The sequence below is a fragment of the Serinus canaria genome, chromosome 12, assembly GCF_022539315.1.
Source record: "Serinus canaria isolate serCan28SL12 chromosome 12, serCan2020, whole genome shotgun sequence".
Classification (NCBI taxonomy): domain Eukaryota; kingdom Metazoa; phylum Chordata; class Aves; order Passeriformes; family Fringillidae; genus Serinus; species Serinus canaria.
Window position 1 is genome coordinate 12,361,566 of NC_066326.1, and position 16,371 is coordinate 12,377,936.

At 40.3% G+C, this 16,371-nt stretch overlaps 1 protein-coding gene across 5 annotated transcripts in view; it reads left to right on the plus strand.

The window, feature by feature from the left end:
• TASOR (transcription activation suppressor) overlaps nucleotides 1-15,386 on the plus strand; it is a 28,621-nt gene extending 13,235 nt beyond the window's left edge. The window contains exons 4-23 of one of the 5 annotated variants that reach the window (XM_030227988.2): nucleotides 193-265; nucleotides 1,291-1,382; nucleotides 1,715-1,873; nucleotides 2,919-3,046; nucleotides 3,483-3,514; nucleotides 4,163-4,268; nucleotides 4,682-4,785; nucleotides 4,895-4,998; nucleotides 5,223-5,295; nucleotides 5,429-5,503; nucleotides 5,883-6,599; nucleotides 7,631-8,067; nucleotides 8,936-9,074; nucleotides 9,880-10,799; nucleotides 11,483-11,605; nucleotides 12,175-12,334; nucleotides 12,920-13,028; nucleotides 13,181-13,359; nucleotides 13,446-13,604; nucleotides 14,239-15,386. In XM_030227988.2, the coding sequence (XP_030083848.1) occupies nucleotides 193-265; nucleotides 1,291-1,382; nucleotides 1,715-1,873; nucleotides 2,919-3,046; nucleotides 3,483-3,514; nucleotides 4,163-4,268; nucleotides 4,682-4,785; nucleotides 4,895-4,998; nucleotides 5,223-5,295; nucleotides 5,429-5,503; nucleotides 5,883-6,599; nucleotides 7,631-8,067; nucleotides 8,936-9,074; nucleotides 9,880-10,799; nucleotides 11,483-11,605; nucleotides 12,175-12,334; nucleotides 12,920-13,028; nucleotides 13,181-13,359; nucleotides 13,446-13,604; nucleotides 14,239-14,801 (4,452 nt within the window). In that variant the 3' untranslated portion in view covers nucleotides 14,802-15,386. Of the gene's footprint in view, nucleotides 1-192; nucleotides 266-1,290; nucleotides 1,383-1,714; nucleotides 1,874-2,918; nucleotides 3,047-3,482; nucleotides 3,515-4,162; nucleotides 4,269-4,681; nucleotides 4,786-4,894; nucleotides 4,999-5,222; nucleotides 5,296-5,428; nucleotides 5,504-5,882; nucleotides 6,600-7,630; nucleotides 8,068-8,935; nucleotides 9,075-9,879; nucleotides 10,800-11,482; nucleotides 11,606-12,174; nucleotides 12,335-12,919; nucleotides 13,029-13,180; nucleotides 13,360-13,445; nucleotides 13,605-13,960 lie in introns of all 5 variants that reach the window. The other 4 variants (XM_050979280.1, XM_030227989.2, XM_018915041.3 and 1 more) reach the window with 4 other exon arrangements.
• The last annotated feature ends 985 nt before the right edge of the window (nucleotides 15,387-16,371 follow it).

Sequence of the window (16,371 nt, forward strand, 5' to 3'; positions counted from 1 at the left end):
CATAGCAGAGTTCAACTTACACAGTTTAATAGTTTTATAGAGAATTTCACTAGTCTTGCCTCTGTTCGTAAGGGTTGGGGTTTTGTTTAAATCTCAATTTATATTCTGCAATTGTAATTTCTCATTGTTTGCTTTGTTTATATCCTGGCTTTCCTAATAGACTTGCTTAAAAAAAAACTCTGTTCTCTTTAGATCCGGAGCATATGTGAAAAGGGGCTGCAGGTTGGCCACTCCAAAATCACAATTCTCGGCAGCCCTTCCATGGGTAATTATCTTTTGATTAGCAGTGCTTGTTTGTTATTCAGTAGCAGTTGGCAGATGTGATGCAGTTGTGTGAACTTCCAGGCTTTTTGGCATCACTAACTGCAGCAATACCACAGCTAGATGTTTTTAGCAAAGGAAATAGACATCAGAATATTGTTTCATAGCTCTGTTTTTGGGTAGTTCTGTTAAATTCCCTTTCCAAAGGGAACACCTAATTCTCATTTGGCTTTAAGTCAAACCAGTATCCTGTGTCTTTCCAGTAAACCTGGGGGGCCAAAGAGCTAATGCAGTGTGTGGCTGGCTGCCTCTGTGTTTGTTTGTAGGTGTGTGCATTCAGAGATACCTCATGGACACAGTAGCTCAGCTCAGTTTTGATGTAGATAAAACTAAAATTCTTGAATCCACAAATCCAAGAAGAGTGTAGATAAATTGGAGACTTAGAAGAGTCACAAGGTGTTAAAGAGTTTTGAGAGTGCAAGACAGTAAGTTCCTTTTGCAAATCTTTTCAAATAGAAAATTAGGAACTAATTTTGTCATCCTGTGTGAGAGGAACATGGTACAGAGATCATGAATATTGGAAGCAGACCACATGAATGAATATAGAGGTGAATATTGAAAGCAGCAATAGGTGTGAGGTGGAGAACAGAGCTTTATGAGCATGTGATTTTTTACTGTTTAGCTGGTAAAGGGTCTGGAGCAATTTGCTCAAGCAGTTAAATACAGACTTGGAATGAGAGGAACCCAAGCCAAATGGATGCTTTTTAGAGTATCTGAATTGAGTAACAGTTCTTTGATCTGAGGTAGTCAGCCATGCCAACAGATGACAGTGTGTGTTTGCGGCTGTAAAATCTATGAAATAGATAAGTACAGAAAAGCACAAAATTATTTTACCTTTGCACTTGAGTGTCAATTGTATATTAATTCTTTTGTGTGCATTGAGCTTTAATCCCATGTAAGGCTTTTTAAATCTCTAATGTTTTAACATTCAGCATAATGTGTTTTGGTTTATTTTTATACTCTTCTCAGGTGTATATATCTCCAAGTATGCTGATTTATTGCAGCCTAATCCTCTAGAATCTGGAGCAACTGGAGATGTGATTGTTTTTAAAATAATAAAGGTAATTTTATCTTGCTGTTCTTGAAGGATTACATTGCTTACTGGTAATACACAGGTGGTTTTAACCTAACTTATTTTTAATTTATGCAATCATCTAGACCTCTACACTGATTTAAAATCCAGTATTGATATTAAGATTAAATAAAGCTTAATAAATTATCATAGAAGGCAAAAATACATTGGTTTTTTTTGAAAGCATGAAAATAATGCACTTCCAGAAGTAGCTTTCTTAATGGCTTGTTTTATTTTCTCTGCTCTTAGTTTGTTTGGTACTTGAAGCAGTTTGTCAGTTTCCAGGACAAAGCTCATGCTGACAATTCTACTTTATTACAGGGAAAAATGAAAAGCGTATCTGACTACATTGGTGTGAAAGCAATGGAATCAACTGTCAAGAGTGTGTTGGATCCCACCCCAAACCACGAGTGTCATGTTTCAAAGAATGCAGTTAAAGTCGGCTCCTTGCTGGCTTACCGAGCCTACGAACTCACTCAGGTACAGCTGAGCCCGTGTCACCTTCTTAGAGAAAACTTTCATAAACAGAATTTATGAATGATGGACAGAAAATCACTGGAGTTAGAGCACTCCCTGAGCTTCCCTGTGAAGCCGCAGCTGGGTGTGTGAAGCAGTCCCCAGGTGCCTGCATTAGAAATCCCAGAACAGCATGGCAGCCTCTGCTGTTGCCATGCTGTGATCCTGAACCTCAGGCAAAGATCTCCCTCAGATTAGGGGGGAGATGGAATGGGAAGGAACTGGGGAATGTACGTGGGACTGGAATGGAGGCTGGAAGAGAGGACTTGGGGAGTTTGAGGTGTAAAAGTACAACTGGTTTGTGGTCATTAAGTGGGACTCGCAAAAGGGGACATGTTGTCTAGGAAAGAATAGCATTTTTCTTTTTTTTCTTTTTTTTTCTTTTTTTTTCTGCTTAGTCCCCTTTCCGGATTCTCAGGTTTGGAGATGATGAGGGAAGACACAATGAAATCAGTTCCAAGCATTTATGTTCCTCCAGGTGTTCTGTCTCTTACTGCAACAATTTGTTGCAATCAGATTATTCCACCAAGTCTGCTGATTTCAGGATCCTTGCTTGAAAGCATTCTCCTTCAGTATTAACTTCTTTTCTCTTCTGTAAATCAGTGAATCAGATGTAAAAAATGAATTTATTTTTTCATTTCTCATTGCAAATGTGCCTAAATCAACATTTTATATTGGTGATTGAGCTAAGGATAGACTCCAAAACTCATTGCAATATTTACTTTCCTCTGAATTTTTTTTTAATTCGTTAATCCCTTCTCCAAAAATACTTTCAAGTAAATGTTGCATTTCAATAATGTTTTATTCTTGATTCATTCCTGAAGGTACTGTCCATATGTAAGTGGTTAGTAAAGGAAGGAGAAGATAAAAAGATCTGCCTTAATTTATTGTATTCCCTAGTACATATGAGAGGAGCATTTAGAAACTTATTTCTTTTAAATACCAGCATTTAAAGAATTAATGATTGCTCCAGGCTTCTGATTTAACATTGTCCCTTCTTTTTTCCCAGTTCTACTTTTATGAATATGGCTTTGATGACATCAGGCAAAGACCAAGACATGTTTGTCCTTTTGCTGTTGTTTCATTTACTTATAAAGATGACATGGCACAAGGACCAAAATTTGTGCCCCCATCAAGGTAAGCTAGGAAATGAGTTCTGGAAAATCTGCATGTAGCAGGAAGAATTCCTAGCTCTTGGCAGTAGCTTAGAATTGATTTAAATGAACAGTGCTGAAGTGAATGAATGTGTTACAGGGACTTAGTATACTAAATACTTCTAATGCAAAGTAGGAGGTGCCAAAATTGGTTTTATGCAGCAGGGTGGACCCTGTGGGAAGCAGTTTTGCTGCTCTTCCCACCTGCTTGCCTTTTGCCTGGGTACTATGAAATGCTAAAAGCAGTTATCAAGGTATCTAAAATAGTACAAGATGCTGCAGCAGTGGTAGATTGAGGTGAGAGAGGGAATTACCAGTCTTCCTATTTTGTTAGATTGATAAACTATTCTTAATGTAAAATTCAGTGGTCAGAATTCTCTGTTCCAGCCTAGTCATTCTGTCTCTCTTTTTTTCTTTAGAGCAAACACCTTCCACGCAGATAGAAGTACAGGTAAGCATTAATTCCATTTTTTGGTTTTAAAATACAGACAGGGAAGGTTTTGATGATTTTCCCCCCATGTTTTATGTTTGACCAGTTTAGTTATGCTGAGTGTATACCTGAATTTTATCCTGAGCCATGCTGGTTGCTGATACTGGATGATCAAACAGACACCTTAATGTGTATCTTCTGTTATCAGAATGAGCCACAAGTGAACAAAATCAATAGTCTTTTTTCCCTCCTTTCCTGCTTAGAGTGTAGTAGGGACTGATCTTCACTTCTTGAATCTCCTGTTCAATGGCACTTCAAATAATATGATTCTCTGTCATGCTTTGTTTTGAACCTCATTCAAGCAAAGTTAATATGTATGAAAGTGGTTGACAGTTAAGCTAAGGAAAGAAGATATAATTCTTCAGAAATTAGCATCAAGGGTGTGCTTTTACTGACAGGTGTAGGTAACAAACCAACCTTCTTTACTCTGCTCAGAGCAGATCAAAACATAACAGGGTTGATAACATCCTTTCTGTTGCCTTCTAACATTATTGTCTGGTATTAGAATGAAATTTTCCCTATACTGATTTTGGAGATTCAGCAGCCTCTTCTTTCAGTCACAGCTGGCAAGTGGTTTCACTTAGTCTTCCTTTCTCCATCTTAATTTAGAGAAACCTAACGTTACATTGTGGAGGGGACAGCTTTGGAATAAAGGCAAACTTGTGTGCCACGTTTCCCTAAAATCAGCAGCACGACTTTTCCTTCCATGCAAGCTGTGAGTATTGCCATTTAGACAGGAAGTTTAAAATACTGCTCTATTAAAACTCTTTTGAGTAGAAACTGTGAGGTTTGGATATATTCAGATGAAAATCTGAAATACTAAGTGCTTTAAATACATCAAGCAAGACTCGAGTCATGTATGTCCAGAATTTTCTTGAGTTCAGGCCCACAACTGTCAGCATCTCTTTGCTGTTTGGTGTTCTGTTGTTTGTGAGATTGTTGGGCTTTTTTCCATTCAAGTGACTCACACTCCTCTGCAGGAATAAACACCCCTGGCTCTTTTCCAAAGAAATTACTCTTAAGGGCATGTATACTGGTTCTTATTTTATCAGTGAGTGTAGGAATATAGAAGGAAAAAAAGAGGTCTTCATTTTTTTTTTTTTATCTCCCCCCACCCTTCTTCTCCAGTCCTGAGAAGCTTGAGGTTGAAAAAGTTCTAAGCATTGATCAGTTGAAGAAAAAAATTTCACCAGCATTGTTCCTGAAAGAAACTTACCAAGAAAGAATAGAAGGTAAATTGTTCCCATTTAATTTCTTTAAATTCAGAATTTTCAAGTTTTCTGAATTACAATTTTGTTTCTTTTTTCTTTACACTCTCTTTCTCCCCTTGTATCCTGTCAGTGTGGAAGAATGGCGTGTACTGTAGCCTGTATGAAGTTGTGGAGAAGTCCCGTTCTGGGAGTCACTTAGAGGGTTTACTTCAAAAACTAGAGAAAGAGAAACTTGTGAGTGCAACAGATTTGACTATTGCTATTTTTAAAAATAATTTTACTAGTTAGTAGTTCCAGGCATACTACAGGATGCATAGTCTCACTGGAATTCCTTAGCTGGCATACTCTAAAGTATCAGGGCACTTCTCTGCCCAAGACAGAGTTATCTTACAGTCAAGAAGAGTATTCATGGTGAGCAAATGTCTTTGAAGCAGTTTGCTCTTTTTGCTTGAAAACAGGTCCTTGTGAAACCACTTGTGGACAGAGGATTTCTTTTTCTTCTTTCTCCCTGGCAAATGATGTCCCCTTATGGTAAGCATACTCTGGGTTTGTGTTTGAGTTGGGTTTGTTGTTTTGGCTTTTTTAGGGGGGTGGGTTTTTGAGTACTAGATTGACTTTGGGTGGTCCTCTCCTTTTTAACTGTTTTTATTTTTTTGTGTTCTAGAGCACCAGACTGGGCGGTCCCGTGTGCTTCATGCATTGTTTCTGTTTCCAGAGTCTAGAGGTGTCATTAACTCAGGTAGGTTTGCTCACTGTTGTGTGCAGGTTTATTTAAACAGAGGTGATATTCTGTTGAAGATTTTAAAGTATCCAGTCAGTGTGAACTAAGAGTAACAGTTTGCATTGGTTATGGTCATGGCATTAGTGTTTAGAAATACTTGTTTCTTCACAAAAGCAAATGTTGCACGTTGTAGGTTCATTTGTTCATATTTGAGAAAGTAAAACTTGTTGAAATTTCTTGATATAGCATCCCTGGCTTCTGAATTACTTCTTCATGGTCATTCCAAACCGTGTTGCACCCAGCATGTATTAACATAGAGTATTGCTAACTAGTCATCATTTATTTATAAATTCATGGTTTGATTTTAATTGTGGATTCCCTTTTCTCCTTTTGGCAGCACAAAAAAATGGTCCATATGGAACACAGAAAAATTCAACTACCATGGTTTTGCAGGAGAAAAAGGAAATCGTTCCAGAATTCACCAAGTTGGTTCAGTCTCTGCATTTTGCTTTGCTGCGGTCCTGTAGACACAGCGGTGTAGCTTACAATGATGTTGTGGAAAAGTACATGCATGAGTACTTTAGAAAACTCTACAATGGCCCTGGAAGAAGTAGAGAATTTACATTTCGTGAGTACTCAACACAGCTGGATGACAAAAGATTTCTGTTCCCTGCCCCAAAATACAAAGGTCCCATTGGTACGTGCTTGCAGAACTATATTTTCGGTTCTGAGACCTATCAGCTGCCCGTTTCCAGAGCTAAGGAACTGCTGGATAGGAATCGGAAGCCTCAGCGCTTCAGCCCCATCTCCGATTATGAAGCTACAGAAGACTACTCTGACTTTGCCAAGGCAAAACGCAGGAAAAGAATCCATCCCAGATATGAAGCTGCTGCTGCCAAAAAAAAAGTGCCTCCTTCTGGAGACCGTGATACTGAAAGAATCATGGATCTTATTAACTTGATCCACTGTATAAAGAAAAATGTAGGTGGAGATTCTGATTCTGAAGACCCCAGAATTAGGAGTGGCCTGAAAAGAAAGCTGGAAAAACAGTCTGAAAATTTGCAGAAATACCTAAAAATGAGTGACTCTTCAGAGAATATTTGTCACTGCGAAGGTAAGAAAGTCTTTGTTTAGAGTTCTTCTTTAAACATTGTTATTCAGAGCATATTTAACACTTCATCATCATAGATTGAGTATCTTTTTGCACGCTGTGGCAATTTAATGAATGATGGTTCATTTAAACATTGGCCTGAGATCTGTCAATAGAGATAAAGTTTATTTTTTGCAGGTTTCCACTTTTTAGGAGACAAGTTCAGGGGAATTTTCCTGGAAGTTGCTTTAGCCTCTTTGGAAAGAAAGCAGACTTTGAAAGAGTTTACTTGCCTGTGGAGCTGTCCAAAGACTTTCTAATAAAGAGCACTTAGCTGACTTGATACTGTCTTTTGCAGAGTTTGGCTTTGCTGTAATTCTTTGTGTCCACTACCCTATTTCATACCTAAGAAGTTTAGATTGAAGGGAAGAAGCATAATTCAGTTTTGAAATAGCCAGCAATGGGTGTAGTGCGACAAAGGAAAAAACCTAATAAGATTAATTAATTCTCTACATGAAATTATCTACATCCAAACCTCAGAGAAGTATCACAGATACCTTCTGACTTAAGGTCTGCCAGAAAAAACCCTTTGATTTCTGTTTCCCTGACCAGCTTCTCAAGGCAATTATAGAAGCCTCCTGCAAAAGGGGGAAATGGGAACGGGGTGACACAAAGAAGAGGGGGTTTCCATCAAGCACCAGTCACTTGTGTATGTGAATCACTGGAATCTTAGTTGTCCTTAGTTGTCCTCTTGTAGGGACAGAAGATACTGAGTGGCATGTAGGGATGAAGGATGCAAAGGATGGACTCTATGGCTGGGATTCCTGCTTGGTAAATTCTGTGAACCTTCAAAGGTCTTTTGACATTGATTAACGATGTAGAATATGTGATGAAAGCATGTCTACATTTTTGTTAAAATAAGTCTGTGTACATACAAACTGACGCTAAAGATTGAGACTGTGGGTATGTGGCAGATGTGTGTGGGGAGATCTGGTTTTGTTTTTATTTTAAGACTGAGTAATGGATTCCTTTTCCCCTCCTCACCCTCTCCTAAGGGGGCAGAACCTTGGATTCACCACACTACGTGTTCCCAGTGAATTCTGAGCACGGTGGCCACGAGGGTGACTTGAGGCAGGATGTGTCGGACGCTGCAGCCGAGCCGGAGGGGTTGGTCAGAGCCGTGCTGGAGGTGCTGGCTGCTGGTGGCCACTGGGACCCTGCGCTGGCACAGTCTGTCGCTCAGGCCTTAGCCCTGGGCACTGAGGAAATTGAAGAGGATGTGAGACAAAAGTATGAGTATGAATCCATTCCAGCTCAGGACAGAGACGGTCATGAGCTTCCTAACACTGCTCAGGCTGACAGCGTCACCTTCAAGGACCCGCAGAGCCCGGCCGTGCTGGAAACTGACGTGCCGTGCTTGCCCTACCCCATGGATGTCAGTCTGCAGCTCCCACCCAACGAAGCCCCCCTTGAGCACACACTACATTTACAAGTAAGTGAAACTGCTGAGATGCTGACAGTGGAAGTACTGTTTTCATAAGTATGAGACTGAAGGAAAAAAACATTCTGTTTTTTTACAGAGGCAAACACAGATACTACTAACTATTCTGTGAAGCTTTTCTGTTTGGCAGGAAGATAGGTGGAAATTTTCTCCACTCTAAAGTGTGTGTTCATGGTTCATTATTCTTTTTGTAATAAAGGAGCAGAGTTGAAGAATTCTGAGCATTTCACTGCATGCTCAGCTCTCTTCATGTGCCTTCTTGGTGCAGTGCTGTAAATGAGTTCCCTTGAGCTTAGGGATCACAGTGCCCCAGCTCCTTACCCTACAAGAGTGATTGTTCCATGATCTCTGTTACTGGTACTTCCACACAAAGTCCAGTTTATGAGTCGTAGAGCAGGAATGAGTTAGTCCTGTCTGTAATCTCTGTGCTGTTTTGCTTCTACCCATCTGGAATGTGAGATGAAATTGGCTTTTTTAAGGGCCCAATACTAGTTGTACGCAGTGCCTCAGCAACTTTATTATTTAAGTTCTTTAAACTATATTATTTAAAGTGCCTCATGGCTTTAGTCAGGTATCAAGACAACAGCCTGGAAAGAGTGAGGAAGCAGCCAGTTCTCCCCTCCCTTCCCCTTGGGCACCCCCAGCTTCCATACTGTACGACCAGTGCTCAGGACTGCATCAGTAATGAGAGACCAGAGAAGAACCTTGTGGAAATGTTTCCAGGTTTGACTGGGTTAGATTGATGGCAGAATTGACAGTGAACTCACTTCTTTCTGTCAACTGCTCAGAATGTAAAAAGTTAATAGTGAGCAAAACCAAAAGAAGTTGTTTTGAGATGAGCATTTTGCTTGGTTTTTAGGAAGCAAGCGCTGGGAGTACCATTGAAGACTGCAGTCCCTGTCCTAGTGCACCTATAGAACATGGCTATCTCAGGCAACATCCCTGCTCAAATAATGTAGGGGAAGTTGGAATGCACTGGAAACTTATCCCAATTACAGGTAAGATGGATTTTAACTCTTCTGTTCCTACAAGTAGTGAATGAAAACATATTCTAAAGGTTTGTACCTGGATTCATACACCCATTCTCAGATCACATGTCGGTACACAAGCGCATCTATAGCTTGTGCAGTTATTTCTTGTATTTGATTAATACAGAAATGTGCTGGATGAAAACAGATACTGGTGGAGAATATTGGTTTGGCCTTATATTAACACAAATTAGAAATGTGAATGCTTTAAAAACTATAGTTCTGAATATGGATGGTGAAGAAACTGAGCTGGGGTTACGAGGGTCTTTCAGCACTCTTGCAGCACCACTGAAGCTGTGTCAGTAATCAGTCAGACTGATATCCTCCCGTTTCAGGAAAAGAAACTTGTTTTCACTATTGCAAGATCAGGTGCAGCTTGCAGTCCAACTCCACGAGGTCATTTGTGTCTAAGCTTTTTAAAAGTGAACATTTTAACCTAGTAGCAAATGAAAATACTTGAATCATATGTTGCCCTGCTTGATTTCTAATTTAATTTTTAATTTGTAATGGAGGTACATCCTGTTGTGCTTATTCTGCATTTTCTCTGGGAAAACCACTTGTATTCTGCTTTTTTGGCAGACTTGGACTGTGCTGTTTGACTGTCTTAGGAGCTGTTAAATGTACTGTGCTTCTGTACCTCAGCAGACTGTAACACTTAAGTATTGGGATTGAAGTTGGTTTTCAGGCTGGGATTTGGAGGTTTTGGTGTATCAGCTGTGTGTGACTTTCACACATGAGATGATGGTGATGGTGATGATGAACTCTTCTTCTGTAGGTCTGAAATCACCAGAAGAGCCACTGGAATATTTGCCACCAACGGATGCACTTCCTAATGACCCCCGGGTAGTAAATAGACAGAGAAATTCTGATTATCAATTGCCATGCTCTCCATTTTCAGACACACAGAAGGGGACAGCAGAAGATGGACATTACACAGGACAAGTGGAGAAACTTGAAGACCCGTATGAGCTAACAGATCAACCTTTTACAGCTAAGCATTCCATTAGTGCAGTAATAGAGACAACACTGTTAGAAGAATATAAGCTCTTTGCAAGAAAGATTGAAGAAATTCTGCAGCAAAAAAACATTCCTTATGTCAGTGACATGTCCACACCAGTCCTTTCTGCCCAGGAGAGGATAATGAGACTTTCTGAGCACATCTGTTTGCAGGCATCAGAGATTTCTGTCCAGGAATACGTAGAGAGCCTGATTGAGAAGCTGGACAGTGTCATTTTGGCTTCTTCGTGCATGAAACGGACTCCCCCAGTTTATTCCAGTCCTGAAGCCCTGGCGGTGGTGAGCAGCACTGCCCCTGATGCGCTGGCCGTGTGCAGGGACAGCAGCGGCACGGCGCCGCTCCCGGAGCCGCCCTGCAATCACCTGGGGCAAGAGCAGCACTCCCGGGAGCAGCCTTCAGCAAGCCCAGCCCTAGGGAAGGAGAAAATGAGTCATGGGAATGCTAAACCAGAGGATCAGACTTCTTCTGGTGGTGATCTCAGGGAACAACCAGAAAAGACTCAGAAGTCCCCTAAGAACTTAAACATTTCAACTCAACCAGCTTTTTCTGATTTGATAAGCAAGTTAAAACCTGAATTATTTACTGGTTTTGTCCAGATAATGGAAAATGTACGGAAAAACAGTGTCAAATTTTATATTCATGAAGAGGAAGAAAGTGTTCTCTGCAGAGAAATCAAGGTAAAGCTGTTTCAGTTCAACCTCTCTCTAGTGTCAGAACAGAGTGTCTTTCAAATCCACTTGTATGAAACTGGACTCACTTTCACTGTGGAAGTGAGTTGTGACAATAGGCTGTCCTGTCCTATTTCTTCAGTGAGCTCTTGTGGTAGTCTTGCTTATATTTAGCTTTTACGTCAGTCTTTTTCTTTGAGCTGGAAAACAGGACAGGCAGTAGGTTGGTCCTTTCTGAAGATCCTGCCAGGGGGTGGGCTTACAGAAAAAAGGTGATAAGTGAAGAAATGTGATAGCTACCGTTTTAGAAAGAATGTGTGAAAAGTCACTCTGTGTGCCTTTGGGTTTTTTCTCTTCCCCTCTAATTAACAGTAGAAAGAACTTTGAGAAATCACTGTGCTTGTACTTAAACGTGTAAGATGAAAGCTGTAAACTTCTGGCCTTCCTTGAACACTGGGCAGTTTGATACTGTCAGTTGGTTGTCGTGTGTGATTTGATAAGAATGACTGAGTTGCTGAAACAACTGCTCTCTGTTGCTGCGTCCTTCTGATTAATTTTGGGAGAGATCAAGCAGCCAGTCCCTCTGGGATTCACTGAAGTGGAAAATCTTCTTGCTGTGGGTGTCATCTGGGCATGGTTCTTACCAAACTACCTATTGACTTTTCCCTTGTCTCCTCTCTCTGTGGTGGCAGGAATATCTTAGAAAGTTAGGGAACACAGAGTGCCATCCAGAGGAGTTCCTTAAAAGAAGAGATAATTCAGATAAACTGTTGATCATTATCCAAAATGAAGACATTGCCAATCTCATCCATAAGGTATGTCCCATGTAAGTAACTGTGAGCTACAGAAACCTGTTGGCAATAGTGAGAGGAGCTCATTTGGAGCAAAGCTGCTTTCTTCTGACAGCACAGCATTCAACAATACCCTGTGTTTAGCTGCTGTTTGAAGAAACAAAATGGTTGTAGTAAAAATGGTCTTGTCTCAACATTTATTCATAACTTCTTCCACCACCATGCATAGGCTAATGCATATTTATTGTCAGTAGTTGTAAAGCTGTGCAGAGGCCTGAGTAGTTCTGCTTCTGGCTCTGTGATGCTCTGACAGGAGGTGAAGGCAGTTTTTAGATAACCTGACCTATTCCAGCCAGCTTAAGACCCTGTGCTGGACAGAAAGTAAAATTAAAAATAAAAAGTGCTCAATGTCCATTTACCTTATTCCTGTAATGATCCTGAGAGAGCACCTCCCTAGGCAAGAGAAGGATCAGTAATTTTTTGAAAATGTGTTTTGAAGTTTGGTGCCTGGCATTAGTAGGTAGGAGAGTTCTGTAATTCCTTTTTCTGTGGGAGCTGTGGTTACACATCTGATTTCAAATGTTTTTCAACAGATCCCTGGCCTGGTGACTCTGAAGAGATTCCCCTGTGTCAGCTTTGCAGGGGTTGATAGTTTGAACGATGTGAAAAATCGCACTTACCACGACCTGTTTGTGTCTGGGGGTTTTGTTGTGTCAGATGAATCTGTCCTTAACCCAGAGTCCATCACTACAGGTAGGTGTGGTGCTTCTGGAAGCTTTAGAACTAAAATCCTGACATTTCAGTATGTGAGAGGTCCCATACTCACCACAGTGAAGGGTCAGATCTTCCGGTTTTTGTGACTTTCTTTGAGAACTTGAGCTAATTCAGTCTCTTTCTCAGCCCAGTGGGGTTCTTGAAGAACACATGAACAGGGAGATTTTGTCTTCAGTTTGTATTACATTGTGTAGTTATGTCTGTGGAGCCTTTTATTCCTTACTACTCCATCCACAAATATGCTATAAGTACTTTTTCTTCATTTGAAATGGAATAGTTAATGAAGTTACAATTTTTTGAAATATTTTAGCAAGGCAGAGTGTGTATGCTGAGGTCAGCTTTTAAATACCACTGCTGGGCACCTGGGGTACAGAAAGGCAGCTCAGTTTTATGGTACTGCTGTTGGCCAGTCTGCATGGAATAAAACTTTGAAGTGAGTGGCTGCTGTTTGTAATTGTCTGACTGTACTGTGATGAAAACAGGAAAAAACTTTTTGTATACATTGAAGCAGTATTTTCAGTCTACATACCACAAAATTTAACTTTTATTCAATATCTCTAACAGATAGACTAAAACAGTTCCTAACATTTCTGGAGGATCTCAATACCCCAGATGGGAAATGGCAATGGAAAGTCCACTGCAAAATACAAAAAAAACTGAAAGAGCTGGGGAGGTAAGTGAGGTTCTATAATAGCAGTTATTAAAATGCTTCAGCTTTCAGTGTGCCATCCAAAACACTTGAATAGAACTTACTTTTATGTTGTTCTGTTGCCATTTAGATTGACCTTAAATTGTTTCTAATAGTGAGTTTTCCCCCCACTGCAGGATAAATGCCAATGCCCTGAACCTGCTCACCCTTCTGAACACCTATCAAAAGAAGAACTTGGTTGAGATTCTGTCTTACCATAACTGTGATTCTCAAACTCGAAATGCTCCAGAACTTGAGTGTCTCATCAGGCTTCAAGCTCAAAACATACAACAGAGACATGTTGTCTTCCTAACAGGTAAACCCCACATTTGTGAGTACCTCTCCCCCTTTTTTGACAATAGGTGCTAAATATTAATACAAACTCCTCTTTTATGTATTTAGAAAAGAACCTCAAGACGCTCTCGAGTTACGTTGACAGTGGCATAGTGGTTGCTGCTGTTGATGACTTTATGCGTAACTTTGAAAGTCTTGTTGGGTTTCACAACTCTGTTACTGAGCAGAACAACCTTGCTTCCTGCAGTGATGGCCAAAGACAATCAGGTGAGGTCAAACACACTTAAACTTTCCTTTCTAAACTGCATGTGTGGGGTAGAGGTGCTGGGACAGTGTGCCTTGACTCTGGTCAACAGCCACTGCAGCTGGTGAGGAAAACCCAACTCTCAAGCTACTCTTCTGTTTGAAATGATGGGGGAAAAGCAGTGGGGATGGAGACCTTAAACACAGAAGTACAGGCTGACGTGGTATTTGAGGCACTAGACAGGGCATCTGTTTTCAGGAGAAGGATAAACTTGTCACTACCTGCTTTATCTACTTAGAGTAGATAAACTGTACTGAGATGTCAGTAATTGTGCTCCTTTATTTGTCTGATCAAATACTCACCTGCTGTGTAACTTTAGATGCTGTTTTGACATTGTCCCCTTTGGAGCTGGGAGTTGGGATTTCCCAGCACTAAATATGAGCACGGTGTGCAGAAGCTTTTAGCACCAAGTAACTGGACACTCCCACAGAGGGTTAAGTGTGTGTGTTGAGTAAGTGAACACGAGTGGCAGAAGACCAAGACTTAAAGTGCTGTTGGACTGGCAGACCTGAAGTGTAACACTGTGAGTAGTGTATGGCCTTTTTAACCAAAGTTTGTATTTCAATAGAATAGAACTTTCTCTCTCTTTTAATGTAGTTCTTGTAGAAAAGGATGAAAAGGATGAGGAGGACATGTCTCTGGATTCAGGGGATGAATTGTCAGAAATAGAAATCTGCAGTGGTGCCTCTAAGTATGATACTCATGTGGAAGCTTTGCAGACAGAGGCCAAGGGCCCACATGGAGTAGATGCTAAAGAAAGCTGCTTATCAGTTACAGAGTTACCTCCTGAAGCACAAACTGGCCTTGGGGAAAAGATTTACAAAACTGACTTGGAAAAGAAGCAGCCAATTACTCCAGTTTCTACAACATGCTCTGCTGAAGGAGAAAAACACAATGCAGTTGAACAAACTCCTTTCAGTAACTTCCAGGTTTATAGCAGACAATTAAACATGTTCCATCAATTCAGCCACTTTCATGTCCTCACTCATCAGACTTTTCTGGGAACAACTTACCCAATTTCTCCTGCAAATCAAAACCAAGAAGGCAGCAATTATTTTCTATCTGCCTACAATCAGAGCATGGATACAGAAAAGTCATTATCACCTGGTGGCTGGGATAGCTGCTATGATTCTTCCAGGCCATATTCAGAACAGAAATGAACTCTTAAGTCTCTTTTTCTAAGTTGCTGTGGACTTCTCTGTTTCTAAAATGTTGGATTAATGATTTCTATTTTATTCTGGAACAAAATGTTTCTTGTTCTTGTTATCTCAGATGTTTTCATGTTCTATTTAAATCCCTGATGGCCTGTCCCTGTTGGAACCATCTGAAAATTTAAATAAATACATATATTTTTTAACGTTTACTGTACTTGAATTATCTTGTTTGTTGGCACTTTTAAGTTTCTACATTTGTATTTGACCTGTTACCTAAGCTTCAGTTTGAGGTCTGTTTAATGTAAAGCTGAATGTTTGCCTAAAATATGTGAAAGAGCCAGTTGTTTTTTTTTTTTTTTCTTAACCACAAGAGTACCCAAGTCATGTTTCTTTACATAAATATTAAAATTAATGTATTTATTTGACATGGACACAAATTTTGTACAATGTTTTTACATAGCTCTAAGGCACTGTACTTATTTTCATGACTATATACTGGATTTTGGCTAAATACCTCAATTAGAGTAACCAATGGTGCAGTTCCATTACAAAAAAATCAAATAAACTCTTAATGCACAAGGGACTTGCTAACACATTGCTTTGTCTGTGGTTTTTACATTGTTTGCAAAGTGCTTGAGGAACACCCACGCTTGGTTTCCTGCACCGCAATTATCCGTGTCTCACTTGGTGCTCTGTGCCATTGCAGCAGCAGCAGTGTCCTCCCAGCTTTTATCTGGCCACTGCCATTACTGTCATGAGGGAGGGACAAACCTTAATGACTGTGGGAATTCAGTTTGCATCAGAAAAGCCTCAGTCCTCTCCCACTTCAGCTTAATGATTCCTGGGGCTTTCAGGTTTATTTTTAATTTGGTTTTGTTTGTTTTCTGACTAGCCCTGGGGTAAGTACAGTTTTATCTGTTTCTTAATCCTGTCTTTTACATTTCACATCTGCTCAGTTACCAGCCTTTTCCCCCTCCTCGATTCTCTCCTTTTGTTCTGCCTCAGGCTTGCAGAGGCAGCAGCCCCAGGGAGCAGCTGTGAAGTTGCTGCATTGCTCACTTGGCTGAGACTCCTGGCTTTTAGTGCTCATCTTCAGGTTGCCCAAAGTCCTGTGTCTGGGGGACTTGCTGCTTGTAATTCGATTTTAGTGCTTTTCTCTGGGATGTGCTGTTTGGCACCAGGTGAGTGGTTAAAACTATATACTCTAAATCCACAAAATTAGTGGGGACAAAATTATTGGTGAAAAAGGGCAGTTCTTAAAAAACAAGCACACCCCACAGACTTTTGCCTAAAGTTGATTCTTTCCCTCTATAACCAGTGGATTGATTTATTCAAGTTAAGAACCAGTACCAGACTAGTGTAAAACTTCTTACCCTCCCCCCGAGCATGGCAAGGAATTTTTCTGAAAAAAGAACTCCCTTTTATCAGTGAATTGTACCAGACTGTGATGAACTGTGGTCTTAGAACCTGGCAGTACTTGAGTTGATATTCACAGTATAAGGCTGAAAGGTGGCTGAGTATTGAAATACAGGCAGTTTTGTATAGTTAAAAATACAAACCAAGATAAGTAAAGCCA